Source organism: Clarias gariepinus, chromosome 12 (genome assembly GCF_024256425.1).
Source record: "Clarias gariepinus isolate MV-2021 ecotype Netherlands chromosome 12, CGAR_prim_01v2, whole genome shotgun sequence".
Lineage (NCBI taxonomy): Eukaryota > Metazoa > Chordata > Actinopteri > Siluriformes > Clariidae > Clarias > Clarias gariepinus.
In genome coordinates this window covers 4,948,082-4,964,021 of record NC_071111.1, presented here as the reverse complement: position 1 = coordinate 4,964,021, position 15,940 = coordinate 4,948,082, and the positions used below count along the sequence as shown (strand labels likewise).

Genomic DNA, 15,940 nt, shown 5'->3' with positions numbered 1-15,940 from the left:
TACTCAAGTTATCTGACACACACACACACACACACACACACACACACAATATTACGTTGGCATTCTATATTACTCTGTATTGCGTCATTGCAGAGATGCAGTAAGTTATTAAACCTCACTGATTCCCTCCTATAGTACGGGAGGAACTCTACTCGACTCTACTTCTCGTACTAAATCCTGAATCCTTTTCTGAATCCTGTTAATTCACTTCATACAAAGTAAATCACAGGTTTATATTAATACACTGGTTCTGCAGTAGAACCATTCTGTTCCCATGGGTTAGGCCACGCCCCTGCCCAGCACACTATGGAGGCCAACCTGGCGATCTCCACAGCACCCAGCCTGTCTCGCTGAGAACTTGGTGATCAGCAGTTCGCGCTCAGTGTGAGCCAAGCTCTTTTGTGACCCGGACAAGCCCTGCTCCACCTCAGCCACGCCCTGCTTTGTCTGAGCCATTCCCTCTTAAACCCTCCTATTAGCACCACCTGATAACTTGGAAGATGTTTCTACACAGTCATCGGAAAAAAAACAATGTGCCCTCGTTTAAATCTATGTTTTTTTTTGTTCAAAACATAATACAAATCCTCCGATCGTAGCAGATCTCAGTGTTAGACAAATGCAACCCAAGGCAACGACAGCTTATAACTTTTTTTCAAAGTCAAAGCCAAAAAGAAAGAATTATACTGTATTTACCACCAATATCAAGTAGCTCTCGTGATTCAATAGCTCGTAGATCCACCTTTAGAAGCAATTACTTGATGGAATGGTTTCCTGCATCACTTATTCAGTCCAGACCTCATTTTGGTCCGTTCGTCCTCAAGCATTGCTTCAGTTCATCGAGGTTTTTGGACATTCGCGTATCCCTGTTTAACAACCTCAGTCGTGCTTCTATGTTCTGAGACTTGTGTCCTGGCGACGCTTCCAAACGAACTTCTAATGGACTTTAACGTGTAACATGCTCAGGGAGGCCTGGAGGGTCTGAGATGTTCAGAAGCTGCCTGGTCTGGAGATGGCGTTCTAACACGTTCCAGATTGATTTTGCAGTAACAGTTGCGTCTCTAAGACCACCGCTCATGTCCTTCCCTCTTGGCATTGTGTTAACACACACCTGAAAGCTCCAGACCAGGAAACTGCCAAGACGTCTGCTTCTATAGACGTCTGCGCACCTCAATTAATCAAGTGCTCATGATTATCAGTACCTGGCAGAAACCTACTCACTGAACCAACTTATTATTGATCATGTGTGGGTTTTTTTTCTTCGTGGTTTCATTTTTGTTGAATAAAAACATCACTGTGAAAAAAGTGAGATGCTGCCATCCGTCTGAGGTTGTATGTGTGATACTAAGACTGGCCGTGATGAGATGATTTTCATTATGTTTATACACATGACATCATGTACCATCAGTGTGCTGGAGGGAAGAACCACGACAGAGATGATGAAGAGATTTAATGCCAGTAAACTAAAAAAGAAACCTTAAATAAAAGCTTTTTTATCGTTTGTTTTGAAGTGCACTCACAGCTCAGACTTGAGTGAAGCTTATCAAGGTCCACCATTAAGTATATCGTGTGTGTGTGTGTGTGTGTGTGTGTGTGGAGCACACCTTCATATGTTCCGCTCTCCAGCAGAGCTCCACTTCTCTCTAATTCCAGGAAACGCTCAACACTCACAAAGTTGTAGTCCACTCCAGGCACTTCTCCCTCTTTAGGCGGCCGAGTCGTGCCTACGGACAGAACAAACACAGTCTAGATTGATATATTTTTTGTTTTGTTTTTTGTCCAAAAAATGTTTACTTCCTGTTTACTTCCATTTCACATTTAACATCATGCTATTTTTTTAGTGCTTGGTATTTGAAGGACAGGAAACGCAGTGTGCTCCTAAAACCCCACAATGCACTGCAGCAGAACAGCGTGCGCTTTAATACAGGACAGGTGTGTGTCTCCCAGCTCCGCCTCGGCCACGCCCATCCGTCTGGAGTTAGTCTTTTCTATTTGGGTTTACATACTCAGCGAGAAAGAGAGAGAGAGAGAGAGAGAGAGAGAGAGAGAGTGAGACGTGTCATTTTATCTGACAATAAAACAAATAAAATGATAGAGTTCAGGGTAGGACATCTGTTCCTAAGCACAACTGAATATACAGTATACATATATATGTGTGTGTGTGTGTGTGTGTGTGTGTGTGTGTGTGGACAAAATGATAAAAAAAGCATCAAAAATGATCAAAAATAAGAAGAAAGACAGAATGAAAGAAGAAAGGCTGTGTATTTTACAAGACCAGTAAGAATGAGGTTGAGGAAGAAGAAGCAGATGGAGAGGAAGAGGATGAGAAAGAGGAAGAGGAGAAGAAGATTTGAAAAAGGACTAGTGGAAGTAAAATAGTAAGAGGAAAATGAAAAGTGAAAGTGAAAATGCGAGACGAAAGAGGGAGAAGGGCTAAAATAAAGAAAAGTAGATGAAGAAAGGAAAAAGAAGAGAAATAAGAGGCAGAAAATAATAGAGAGGGGAAAAAGACAGTAAGTTTCTGTCCCGGGCCCAGGTCCATGCCTGTCCTGACTGTAGCCGCCCTGCCGAGCCAGCACTCAGCCCCATGTCCAGTACCACAGCCTCGCTCCTGGATACCCGTCCTGGAACCCCGGGGTGCTCCTGCGTCTCGTCCTTTTGGGTTCCTTCTGCACAAATGAACTCTTGAAATCGTTTCCTCACTGTCAAGTGTTTCCTGTTTGTTCCTGATTAGCAGTAGTCTTGAAGGTTAGTCTTGATCTGCTGTTCTGGTCCGCTCCTGTTGAAACCCTGATGATGATCCTGACATTAACATCTGCACTTACACCGTGTCCTTCACGTTCTTGGTTTCTTTTTCTTTTCCCCTATTCCACTTTCTTGTTCTTCTTTCTTTTACACTTTATTTTTTTTCTTAGCGCTCCTCGTCCACACTCTTCTCTCTAAAAACTTCCCTGACAAGAAGAAAAGATAAATGAAAGAGTGAGAGGAGATGAACAGGAAGGGGATGAAATGTGGAGCACTAAGAAGCAGAAGGATGTGAGCAGAAACAGAAAGACATAAAGAGGAAGAAGAAACGGAATGAAGAGTGAAAAAGAGAACGGAGAGAAACAAGAAGAACCATAGAGGAATCTGAAAGAAGGAAGAAGTGGGAAGAAGAGGAAGGAAAGTGAGGGATGAAGAGCAAGAGGAAGAAGAAGAGGAAGATGAGAAACTAATAGAGGAAAAAAGTAAGAGAATAAACGGAAGAAGATGAAGAGGAAGCATGAGAAAGAAATTGAAAGAAGAGGAAAAAGAAGTGGGAAACAGAGGGAGGGGAAAAGGAAAGGGAAGAGAGGGGAAGAAGAGGAAGAAGAACAAGAAGGAGGAATAGGGAAAAAGAATCTGGTTTCCTCCGAAATACACATGATGTAGACTGATTGGTGTTTCCAAGTTTCTTATGATTGGTGTGTGCAGTATGTGTGTGTGTGTGTGTGTGTGTGTGTGTGTGTGTGTGTGTGTGTGTGCTTGTGTCACTCTAACTTCCTGTTTCAAAAGCAATACATTAGATACAGAACCAGTCACACTCTTAACATGCTTTCTGTGTACTTTATCCATGCGCTCACCCAACACTACCCAATGACTAACGCCAGGTGAACCCGAGTCAGCAGGAAAATACATCAATTCACTTATCAAATTAAACTATTTAAAGCTCCAAACTCCATTGGAATAAGATTAAAAAAAACCACACATGCACATTATTTTTTTCTAATGTACTTTTATCCCATACAGTTTTCTGCCTCTGACTCGCTCAGTCAATAATAAAGTTTAACGCTAAAGCTTTTTGAAAAAAAAGTTCCAGTCTGTGAGAGTTAGTAATACTGGCTGGGGAAAAGTGTGGCCCATTTCCTCCTCCTCATTCTGTTTATGAAATAATAACACAACACGTTTCCTAGAGTGTTACGTCTCATCAGGGGAAATAAAAAGCTCAGCGTTCAGTGCCGGATAAAAGTGCAAAAGAGAGAGAGCACTCGTGTGTGAAATTAAAAACAGAATTTACTGAAAGCTGAAAGGTGAGAGGGTAAGAGGAGGGACACTGAGAGGGTGAGAGGGTGAGAGGATGAGAGGGTGAGAGGATGAGGGGGTGAAATGGTGAGAGGATGAGAGGATGGAAGGGTGAGAGAGTGAGAGGATGAGAGGGTCAGAGGGTGAGAGGATGAGAGGGTGAGAGGATGAGAGGATGAGAGAATGAGAGGGTAAATGGTGAGAGTTAAGAGGATAAGACAATGAGAGGGTGAGAGGATGAGAGAGTAAGAGAGTGAGAGGATGAGAGGATGAGAGGGTGACAGTTGAGAGGGTGAGAGTTAAGAGGATGAGAGGGTGAGAGAGTGAGAGGGTGAGAGGGTCAGAGGGTGAGAGGGTGAGAGAATGAGAGGGTCAGAGGGTGAGAGGGTGAGAGGATGAAAGGGGGGTTGGGTCAGAGGGTGAGAGGGTGACAGGTTGAGAGAATGAGAGGGTGAGAGAATGAGAGGGTAAATGGTGAGAGTTAAGAGGATGAGACAATGAGAGGGTGAGAGGATGAGAGAGTAAGAGAGTGAGAGGATGAGAGGGTGACAGTTATAAGGGTGAGAGGGTGAGAGTTAAGAGGATGAGAGGGTGAGAGAGTGAGAGGGTGAGAGGGTCAGAGGGTGAGAGGGTGAGAGAATGAGAGGGTCAGAGGGTGAGAGGGTGAGAGGATGAAAGGGGGGTTGGGTCAGAGGGTGAGAGGGTGACAGGTTGAGAGAATGAGAGGGTGAGAGAATGAGAGGGTCAGAGGGTGAGAGGGTGAGAGGATGAGAGGGTGATAGGGTCAGAGGGTGAGAGGGTGACAGGTTGAGAGAATGAGAGGGTGAGAGAATGAGAGGGTAAATGGTGAGAATTAAGAGGATGAGACAATGAGAGGGTGAGAGGATGAGAGAGTAAGAGAGTGAGAGGATGAGAGGATGAGAGGGTGACAGTTATAAGGGTGAGAGGGTGAGAGTTAAGAGGATGAGAGGGTGAGAGAGTGAGAGGGTAAGAGGGTCAGAGGGTGAGAGGGTGAGAGGATGAGAGGGTGAGAGGGTGAGAGTTAAGAGGATGAGAGGGTGAGAGTTAAGAGGATGAGAGGATGAGATAGTGAGAGAGTGAGAGGATGAGAGGATGAGAGGGTGAGAGTTAAGAGGATGAGAGGGTGAGAGGGTGAGAGTTAAGAGGATGAGAGGGTGAGAGTTAAGAGGATGAGAGGGTGAGAGTTAAGAGGATGAGAGGATGAGATAGTGAGAGAGTGAGAGGATGAGAGGATGAGAAGGTGAGAGTTAAGAGGATGAGAGGGTGAGAGGGTGAGAGTTAAGAGGATGAGAGGGTGAGAGTTAAGAGGATGAGAGGATGAGATAGTGAGAGAGTGAGAGGATGAGAGGGTGAGAGGTTGACAGGATGAAATGATGAGAGTTAAGCGGGTGAAATAGTGAGAGGATGAAAGATGAGTGAATGAGAAGTGAGACATATGGGGCGGAGCTTATGCAAGCATTACCCAGGATTAGCCCCACCCACTCTCAACTGAGAGAATTGAGAGGTTATTCAGACTTTATAATAAAGCAGAGTCCTGAGGTTTTCTAACATTCCTCCAGCGAGAACCTTAAATCTGTGCTGTTTTTAGGATACAGTAGCTTCACACAGACCGACCCACTTCCTCTAAACTTAATTTCCTAACAGGAAGTAGAATAAATGCTCCTTTGAACTACAACGATGGGCAGTTACAAACAGAGGCGGGGTCACTTGGAGTATCAGTGACTAGATAGTCTGAGCGTCCCCACCGTCTGCACCGCAAAATACAGTATAAATTACAGCAGAGTGTTTACATTTCTCTATTTAACTCATGATTTCTACCAAAAGATAAGTATTAGCACCCTAAAGCGGGTTGCTTATTGATTGATTATTGTTTATTGATCATTTTGCTCTAACGGTATGACCTGAAGTGATTTATACTTATTTTTATTCTTTAATACAAAGCGTCCATCTTGCCAGTCCTTGAGCTGCTGCTGCTGCTGTAGAAAATTAATCAATTTTCAGAATCCAGTATTAAGGACTTGTGAACTACTGTGATTTCTATCAGTCTCAATTTGTTGACTTGTCCGCTCTCTCTCTCTCTCTCTCTCTCTCTCCATTCAGCTCACTAATCCCTCTGTTATCGTGTCGAGAGCCTGCATCAGCACGCTGCTTTGTGTCCACTCTAATCGCACCATTAACCCGGGAGGAAATGGCTGTGGCTCCTGACAGCGGTGTGCCATGGGGGCAGATTACAGAGCCGTGCAGCACACACACTTCAGCCATGAAAAAAAAAAAATAAAACTGCCAGTGTGGCACTTTGTGCTCATGTCCACAGACGGGCTTACTCATCCCGTTCCCCCGGCGGACTCGTCCAAATCAGCCTGATTTCCGCTCAGAGCTGCTCTGATGAAGCCACTGAGACTTTCTGAATAAGGCTGTTTTAGCGTGATATTAGCTAGCGTCACCACATTTTACAGAGATCACCGTGTTCTTCATGACTGATGATCGCTGACTTGATAACACCATCCTGCCTCAAATCAGATTAGCAATAGGAGAGGAACAAATGAATTAACGGTACTATATGTTCCCGCTGCCTGAACCTACGTAGTGTCAGGCGCTAGCTGATAAAGCTAAACTAGCTGACACAGAGTGGGAAGTTTAGTGTCACTGCTTCACTCCACGGTTCCTAACTTTTAAACTTCTACAGGTAATAGTTTTCATCCTTTCCCCAGATTCCAGGTTTAGTTATCACTTGTTTGTCCAGATTCTGTCCATAACTAATAATTCATATTTTCCCCTAAATCCCTCATTCTCCACAATTCCCCAGTGGCTCAGAAATGTCTCCTTTTCTACTGACCAAAGTCCTTCTCTTTCCCTGCTCTTCACATTTCATCATTCTGCAAATTTCCTGTCATACCAGTCCTTCATCATTCAGAGCCAGCATGTTCTCTTGATTCCAAACTTTTCAGTAGTTACCTGGACCCTTTTTTTTTTTTTTACCATTTCAGTTCCCCCAGTTGCCTTTACTATATTCCCAGAGTTCCTTAGTTTTCTAGTTCCCACATTTTCTTTACTATTTTCACCAACATTTTTCCAGATTGTTTGGATCAGTTTCTCCTGATTTCTTTCTCATATAGTTTCCAAAAAGTTGTTCTTGATTGTCTTATTGTTTTTCAGTTTCATGACTTTTTCATGCCTACTTGCTATAGTTCCCGGACTCCTTGTTTCCCAGATTCCCCGTCTGTAGAACCCACTCCCAGACACCTCCTTTATAATCTCTATATATTTCCAACTCCAAATTTTCTCTTTCTTTTCCAACTTTTGCTCATTTTCCTTGGTTCCTAAGCTTTTCACTTTCATAATTTTAAAATCCTCTTCCTTCTCTTCCCAAGTTTCCTGGCATCCGTGTTGTTTTGGCAGATCATTTTTTTTAGCCTAGTTTGCAGATTTTCATGACTCATGGTTTCCTAGATTCCTAGATTTGTCCCTTTCTAGTTAGCTTGCTTCCTTTTTCTCTTTTTTTCCAGTTCCATTGTTTCCTGTTCTTTTTTGCTTCCCTTACCACTTTTGTTATATTATTATACAGGTCTTCTAAGCATTTTCTAGAAAAATTAGCTTTGGTTTACGAGTGTTTTTGACTACGAGCCCACTGCTTGTAATCCAAGGTTCCAATGTATATATAGATTAAGAAGATAAGCTATATACGATATCTAGTGGTCTGATCTACTCTATATTAGATATATGCGGTCTGATATAATCTTTATAAAATATATGTGATGTGATCTTCCCTATATAAGATTTTATTGGGATAGTTGATAACAGTCGACTGTTGTTTAAACCTTCCTCCAGCATGGCACACACATCACATGTCTTTACATGTCAGACCTCTGTTTCACGATGGGGGTAACCCATTTCCAATTTCAGGTCGTCTCGGCCCTGTCACATGACTTATTACTTTCCAGATTCCTTTTTTTCTAATTTACAAACTTTCTCATCTCACAGTTTTCCATATTTCTCCTTTTCTAATCCTTTACCTTCCCTTAACTCCTTCCACATTTCCCTCCTCCCTTATTTCCTATTCTCCACAATTCCCCTTTGTGTCATTCTATTTAGTAGGTAGGTCAACTGGCTCCTATCCTCGTTTGATCTGAGATTAAGATCGCTTCGCAGGAACAACTAGTGCAAAAGCACTATTCCCGCTATCCATTTCTCATCGAACACACCCGGTGCCATCAGAAATGCCTGATTACGTTGAGCAGATTAGATCTTAACATCTGGAGTGTGTAAGTGTAACATTTTTGAAATTGACACCACTTCAACTCAATTAGCTCAATTATCAAATAAGAGGTTCCATAAACACCATCTTGTAAGACGTTTATGATAACACACTCACATACAGATACATACACACACACATTAACAAGCTCATCAGCAGGTTGGTGTGATAGCAGCTGTGTGAGTGTGAGATCCCTCCAGTGACTCCTCAAACACCTTGGAAAGTGAGTGCTTTATCTGATAAGACATGGAAGAAGTCTTATTTCTCCAATCTGGGATTTATAGCCTGCCTTCCACTCAATAAAGAAGGCACTTCACTTGTGCTTTCCCCTTTTCCTCTAATACAGAGGCTGAACAAAGTCATAGCCGGATCGAACGTTTCTGGGTTCTTTCGGTGACTCATTTAATTTGAATCTATTTGTTTTCCACGTTTACGTGTTTGTTCTGTTACAAGCATTGTCCAAACATACAGACATTATGTCAATCAGAAAGAGATCATTATATTAGTCTAAATGCAGTTTTAGGATGAATGCCTTTCCCGTCATGGACAAAATTCTTTGAGTTGTCACATGATATCTCCAGCTTTAGGGTGTCTACTTACTGGACCTGGAGCACCTTTAAAACTCTGAAAACCCAAGCGGCACAGAGCACATGTACCGACAACACAGCATGGGTCAATGACTATTAAAATAAATATATATGTGTTTGTAGAAGTCCTGCCGTGTGTGTTCACGGGGAGGCTTCAGACATTAAACTGCATACATTATTTGGGTTTTTTCGATATGTCAAGTAGAACGAAAGTTAGGATTAATTTTATAACGTAAAAATTCATCTACTACAAACATGGGAATGACGTTGCAAAAATGTAGAACTCACAAAATGTTATTATTAATATTATTATCAATATTATTATTATTATTATAATTATTATTGTCACAGAAACAACCGAAAAACAACCAGAGAACACCTGATCATGTGTATCTGTGCTATTTCTTTGTCTACAGGATGTGACCCATTTTTTTTTATGTTTTTGCTCAGTCATGTCTGGGTAATCAGTTAAAATGAACAAGAAAATCATATTGCCTATCTTGTACTGAATAAAAGGATATTACACTTTACAGTATAGTGCACAATCCTAATTTTAAACCCTGTATATGTTTATTAAAAAACAACAAAACAAATAACGGCTAAAATGCCCTGAGCTTTAAGGGCTACGCCCAAAGTTTGACAAGTTTGAATAATATGAAAACTACGCATCATTGCTCGGACACGGATCAGCCTACTGTGCTTAAGTCCGCCTATAAAGGTACTCAGGCATGGCCAACTGTACCTGAAAAAGGGAAGTGGACTGCTGTTGAAATTGTAAAGATAAGTTAGGCCTTTATTTGTCACATAAACCTTACTAAACTGAGAGAAGATGGCAATAGCAATGGCAACCTGGTTGAGCTCGAACTATTGCCCTGTCATCTACCCTGCCAAGTGATCAGCAACAGTAGGTACAGTGCAAACCAACTACAAACAACTACTATGCTGGAAAAAAGTATTTGCCTCTTAGTGAATTTTTTGCATATAATTTTTGTAATTATGTGTAAAAAAAACATGGCACTGTATATAAAAGTACAATAAACAATATAAACAATAGTTATAAAACAATAGCGAGGCTGCAACAGAACCTTGTGGGACACCTTAAGCATGGTGCCTTTTTTTTTTTTTTTTTTTAAAAGCTGACACACCAGGAGCATTTTGTTTCTGTCAACTATCACTTGAAGTATGCAAAACTTGCTGATTTCGTATATCAGTAGCTACATTTATACAGTCACTGATGGAGATTACCTGAACTGTTCAGTAACTGCTTCCCAATAAATCTGGCCTTCTGTGTTATAATTGGGTAGAAGAATTCAGTCTCATCTATGATTCATTACATGTTTTTTTGTCTGTGAAATATGAGCCAATCCATCATGACCAGAAGCAAAATGTTCCTCCTGGAAACTTATTACGTCACTTAATGTTACCCCAATGCGGGGCAAACATAAGCATTATGTTTGGATTATTGAATGGATTATTAAATGGTTACACCCCTCTCATTAGGACCGGGCTGAATCAAGTCAAATTCCAGCCTTCAAAAAGCCTTCATTCCAAAAAAAGCCACAACTTCAACATATCAACTTTTTTGTATTACACACATTTGTGTGAGCTTTTGCCATAGTAACGAAAACATTGGAACAAGCATGTTAATATACAAACTGGGGCATAACATCAACAGCACCACCAGGTGAACTGGACAACATTGATTACCAAATTACATACCAGTAAAATAACTAGTGTCAGGATCATGTGCACCCAGGGCCACCCAAGCCTGCAGGGACCAAAGTCCCGCCCATCTAGTCTGATCCCACATAAAAGCCAACATAGCACAAATCGCTGGAATAAGTCAATGCTGCCATGATAGAAAGGTACAAGAAAGGTACCAGTGCACCATAGCCTGGCACAAATAGGGTCCTGCAGGCAAACAGCTCAATGCGTCCAAACTCCCTAAATCCCAATCCAGTCAAGTATTCATGGGATGAACCCGACAAACATGTCCGATCCACACAGGCCCCACCCTACAACCCACAGAGCCCAAAGGATCCGCAGGCAATATCCTGGTGCCAGAAACCACAGCAACCTCCATATCCCCCCATATCTCCCAACCCACCGGAGGCCCGGGCACAAGGGATACCCAAACCCTTGGTGCTTTTAATATTATGGTTGTTTACTACTTTCAGTGCTGCTCTTGTAGAGAATCATGTCAACCATGTTCTGACCAATCAAGATCCAGATTTAAAGAGTACTGTAGTAGAACAGATTTCTAACACTGCAATTTGGCTTTAAGAACAATATAGGTAACTTTTAGAAATATTTTGCAGTGATTTGAATGTTAGGTTTGTACGTGAGTCGAATTAAACCCTTAAAGATGCAACATAAATCAGAATCGACTTGAATGTATTTTTTTAGAGGAAGCCAGATCCTCTGTCAGACCACTCAAACACTTGTGCTTTTTAAAATTATGTATTTGCAATAAACCACACACAAATGAAATAAAGAAAGTAATGAATTGCATTCCCAAGGAACAAAATCCTGACAATGCTGTGTGTTCTAGCGTTCAAGAATTTCATTCAATGAATAACGGTAACTAAAGACGACTTCCAGCTCCTGGGACAGAAGAGCATTCTCACATTGTTCCTGAGAATTAGATAAAAACAGTTTCCTTTTTAAAAAAAAAAAAAATCTTAGTAATTATATATCCTGTGTAGGTATTCTTCATTGCTCAAGAGTAACGATCCCGTACCTACCTCTCAGCAAGGACATCATCGTGTTCTGTATCCTCATAAAACACACTTGGGTTGTTCTTTGGCATCTGGGCTGCGCTACACACTCTCTTTCCTCTTTCTGTCTCTACAGCTTTCCCTTCGAACTCATGACAGAAAAGCGTGTGCTTTTAGTCTCTCCTGACATCCGAAGCACGCGAGGATCAAAGCGATCGCTCACAGAAGGAGGCGTAAAGCGGAGAGGGGAGAGAAAAAAATGAACTGAAGCGGTTTAACGGGGTGTGAAGGCTATCTGTGAGAAACAAGCTCACTCGCGCTCTCATCTCCTGCCATCCAGGAAATACACAGAGAGAGAGAGAGAGAGAGAGAGAGAAAATCGCTAGCGGATGTTTAGCACTGACTAGCCGACATCCAGCTAGCAGAACAGGGGCTGACAAACCCCAGGGTGTGATGTGACTGTGAAAAACTGAGAGAGAAAGAGAGAGATGAGAGAGCTAAGAGAAGAGAGAGGGATGATGTCAGTGAGCGCCACTATCTCCATTCATCAACACGTGTTGAGAGAGTGAGAGATCGAGAGCGAAAGAGATCGAGAGCGAGAGAGAAAGAGAGATGAATGACAATCTGTTTATCTTAGTATTCAGTGCGTTTATTCAGGACTAAAGCAGCGCTCCCTGCACGTATCCGTCGCCCTCGTTTATTTGTCAGAGCTGGAGCAAAAAAAAAGTAAAAAATCAATGTTGTTTCGGTGAGATGTGATTTTTTTAGAGAGAGAGAGAGAAAAGAATGTAACGTTCTCGTGTAAAATGTCTCATTTTTAATTCTTCTTGCTAATGGACAATTACATTGTCAGTGCATAGGGATGTAACGATATATTTATATAATTCTGTGATATCATGCCTGTGATTAAACTCTACCAGTCTGCTCCACACTCCAGTCCAGCAGGGGGCGGTAATGCACCATAAAGCTTGAGGAGAATGTTTCCGTTCCACACTCTCAGACTCGTAGTGATGAATCCATGTCTCATAATGATTCTCTTTCTTACTTATCGAGTATCGCTCCAAATGTTGTTTAGAGATATCTACACACTTCTGTTCATGCTCTGCCATGAGGTGTTTCAGCACCATGAACACCCTGAGACCACAAAAAAAACAAACCTGAATTACTGCACGCTGCTCTTTTTTCGTGCAAATGACAAGTGGGACATTCTCTTTTGCTCGCACCGCAGTTACAAATGAACTAATGTAACACATTCACACCTGCACAGCAGTGACTAACGGGGACACGGGAGCCTTGAACGCAAAGTGTGGCCAAAAGAAGGTTTAATAAAACCGGAGTGAGGATCATTTTTGACTCTCTCTTGTAATACCAGCGCTGTCCAAACATCCGTTATGTTGCCAAACTAACCTCACCGCAATGTTTTGGACCTGTTTAGAACTGCAAGTTTTCTGCAAGGGGTCATTTATTTAAGGTTTAGGGAAGGAGTCTCCAGTGCCAGTGTGGGATAGTAACAACAAGCTGTTTGAATTTTTGTATTACTCACTTCCACATGGCATTGATTAAATCAATATCTTGGCTTTGACTTCTCAGCAGTGCCATTAACTTGACAGATCTTTTTTTAAACAAACTGCAAATACATGAAAGTTATGGGAAAGAGATGGCGGCTTTAATATCTAAGCTTTAATATCTTATGGAAATTAGAGAAACACTCTGAGGGGAAGTGAGGGGGGGGTTCATTAAATACAGTGATGATACAGAAGGTGCGAGAACTTTATTTGAAAGCGTTTAGGTACGGCTGAGTCGTCACTCCATTACACAAAGGAATATAACACAATTTAATCCAAGTGTTCATAAAAGCCACAAGGAGGGATCAGTAAATCAGAAACAAAAGGCAAGAAGGCAAGAGGAAGGCATTGATGACATTCTTCACATTTTATTATGTCATTTTATCTTTTTTTTTTTTTTTTTTTAACACTAGATTTTTGGCAGAGTTACTTTCCAGGCAACTTAAACATGGAACTACTAATAAACCTTTGATTTATCCACCTTCTGCCTTCCAGCCTACAATCTGTAACCCTAAACCCTTCAACCTCCACCATCCTATAATCACTGGCCTGTCCTCCATCATCTATCTTCTTCACATGACCCTCCATTCTCTATATTTCTGACCACATCCATCCTTCCTCATCCTTCATCCTTCATCTGCCATTTATTCTTTAATCTTCATCTCTTTTCCTCCACCTACTCTCCTCATCATCCATCCTTCAAGTTCCACACCCATTCCCAATCCTCAACTGTCCATCTCCCATCATTAAATCTTCATCCAAACTTATTATTAACTTATTATTAATAAAATTATCCATCTTCATTTTTATCCTCTAATACTACATCTTCATCCCATCTACATATGCATACTTCATCTATCCAAGTTTCATTCTTTACCCTCTATCCTTTTTTTTTCTGGGAATTCTTGTCCATTTGGCTTCCTCAACCCTTCATCAAGCTATTCTCTATCCACTGCACTTTATCTTCCACTCTTTCTCCTCCATCCGTTACCCATGCTTCATGTTCATCCTCCATCCATTCATCATATTCCATACTCACTTTCTCACCCTCATTCCTGCTGCCTCTCTCTGCTTCGTTTCTTCACCTTCAACTCTCAAATTCATATTGTTCATCCCCCGTCCTTACAGTAAATCCTCATTTAACTTTCATTATCCACCCTTCATTCCCATCCTCTATTCCTCCTCCTTGATCTTCACCTACCTTTATCCTTTAAACCCAATACACCACAAATGCTCTAATTTTGATTCTCTATTCTTTATCATCTATACGTTTGATGATCCTTCCTACATCATACCATTCTTTTTTTGGACTCTGTCCTCATCCATACTTTACCTGGAATTCTTCACCCTTGATCCGCCACCCTCCATTCTCAATTCTCTTTTCAACTTTCTTCCTCCACTGGACTTCCAGACTTTATCATCCATCTCACTTTTATTCTTCACCATTAATGTTTACTATCTATCCATCCTCCCCTCATCGGCCTACGTCCTCAGGGATCAGAGGTAGCTCAGTGGTTAAGGCATTGGACTATGGTTCGGAAGGTGCCACGTTCAAATCCCATGACCATCAAGTTGTCCGTGTTTGGCCCTTGAGCAAGGCCCCTAACCCTCAACTGCTCAGATGTATAATGAGATAAAAGCATAAGTTGTTTTGTATAAAGGTGTCTGCTGAATGTACATCCTGTTTTTGTTTTCAGTTCTACATACTTCGACATCCTTTAAACCCCATTAACATGCTCCATGCTTCATTCTCCTGGTCCTTATGTGTGATCCTTTGTCTTTGATATTCCATATTCTCATCCGTACCCCTGCTTCCTTTATCTATCATCCACCATCCATCCTGAACTCCTCATCGACCTACCAATTCATTCTTCCTATTTCATTCTTTACTGTCTTTTATTACTTATTCTTTTATTACAGATACAGCAGGGTCTGATTTATGGTCATGCTATCCGATATCATCCAGATGAGGATAAGTTCCCTGTTGAGTCTGGTTCCTCTCAAGGTTTCTCCCAATTGCCATCTCAGGGTTTTTTTTTTCTCAGCACCGTCGCCCTCGGCTTGTTCATCAGGGACAATCTGATAGTTATAGTCTATACTTTTTCCTGTATATGTTCTAATTCATTTCCATACATTTTTAATTCTGTAAAGCTGCTTTGCCAAAATGAGCATTGTTAAAAGCCCCATACAAATGAAATTGAATTGAATCGCACTTATCCATCCTCGATTCCCCATCCGTCTTTCGCAAATCAATCCCCCACACACTTTACCTCCGTTTTCCATTATCCGTTCTACATCCTCAATTCATCATTCCTCATTCCTTTATTTCTTTTAATTCTACAACTTTCATCCTCCATCTGCGTTCTTCGTCCAGAGCTTAATTAGATCATTTGAAAAAAATAATAAATTTGACAGACATTGCCAGTGTAATTAAATTCCATAGATTTTCTTATGGCGTGGAACAATAGAGAGAACGAGAGAGAGAGGAAGACGAGGGGGTGCATTACATTGCCTCCCCATGTAGCCGACTTCTTCTCTACAGTGTACCTAATCAAATTTTCCCCACAAACAAATCAGCTCTGGCCAGTCCAGCCACTTATTCTGCGGTGTCGGATAGCCGCCATATTGATATCCAAACACGGCGAGAAGAAGGACCTCCCTCTGTCCTTCGCCGCGTCCCTGAGCGTAAATGGATGAGAGGGAATCATATCAAAGACGATATCCGAGGACGCTAATGTGGAACATAATCTTAATTTC

General features: G+C 41.5%; 1 protein-coding gene across 4 annotated transcripts in view; it reads right to left on the bottom strand.

The window, feature by feature from the left end:
- Positions 1-15,940, bottom strand: part of magi2a (membrane associated guanylate kinase, WW and PDZ domain containing 2a) — a 132,968-nt gene that overhangs the window by 64,372 nt on the left and 52,656 nt on the right. For 3 of the 4 annotated variants that reach the window (XM_053508604.1, XM_053508605.1, XM_053508607.1), the window contains exon 3: positions 1,602-1,721. In XM_053508604.1, the coding sequence (XP_053364579.1) occupies positions 1,602-1,721 (120 nt within the window). Of the gene's footprint in view, positions 1-1,601; positions 1,722-11,645; positions 11,846-15,940 lie in introns of those variants that run through there. The other variant, XM_053508606.1, reaches the window with a different exon arrangement.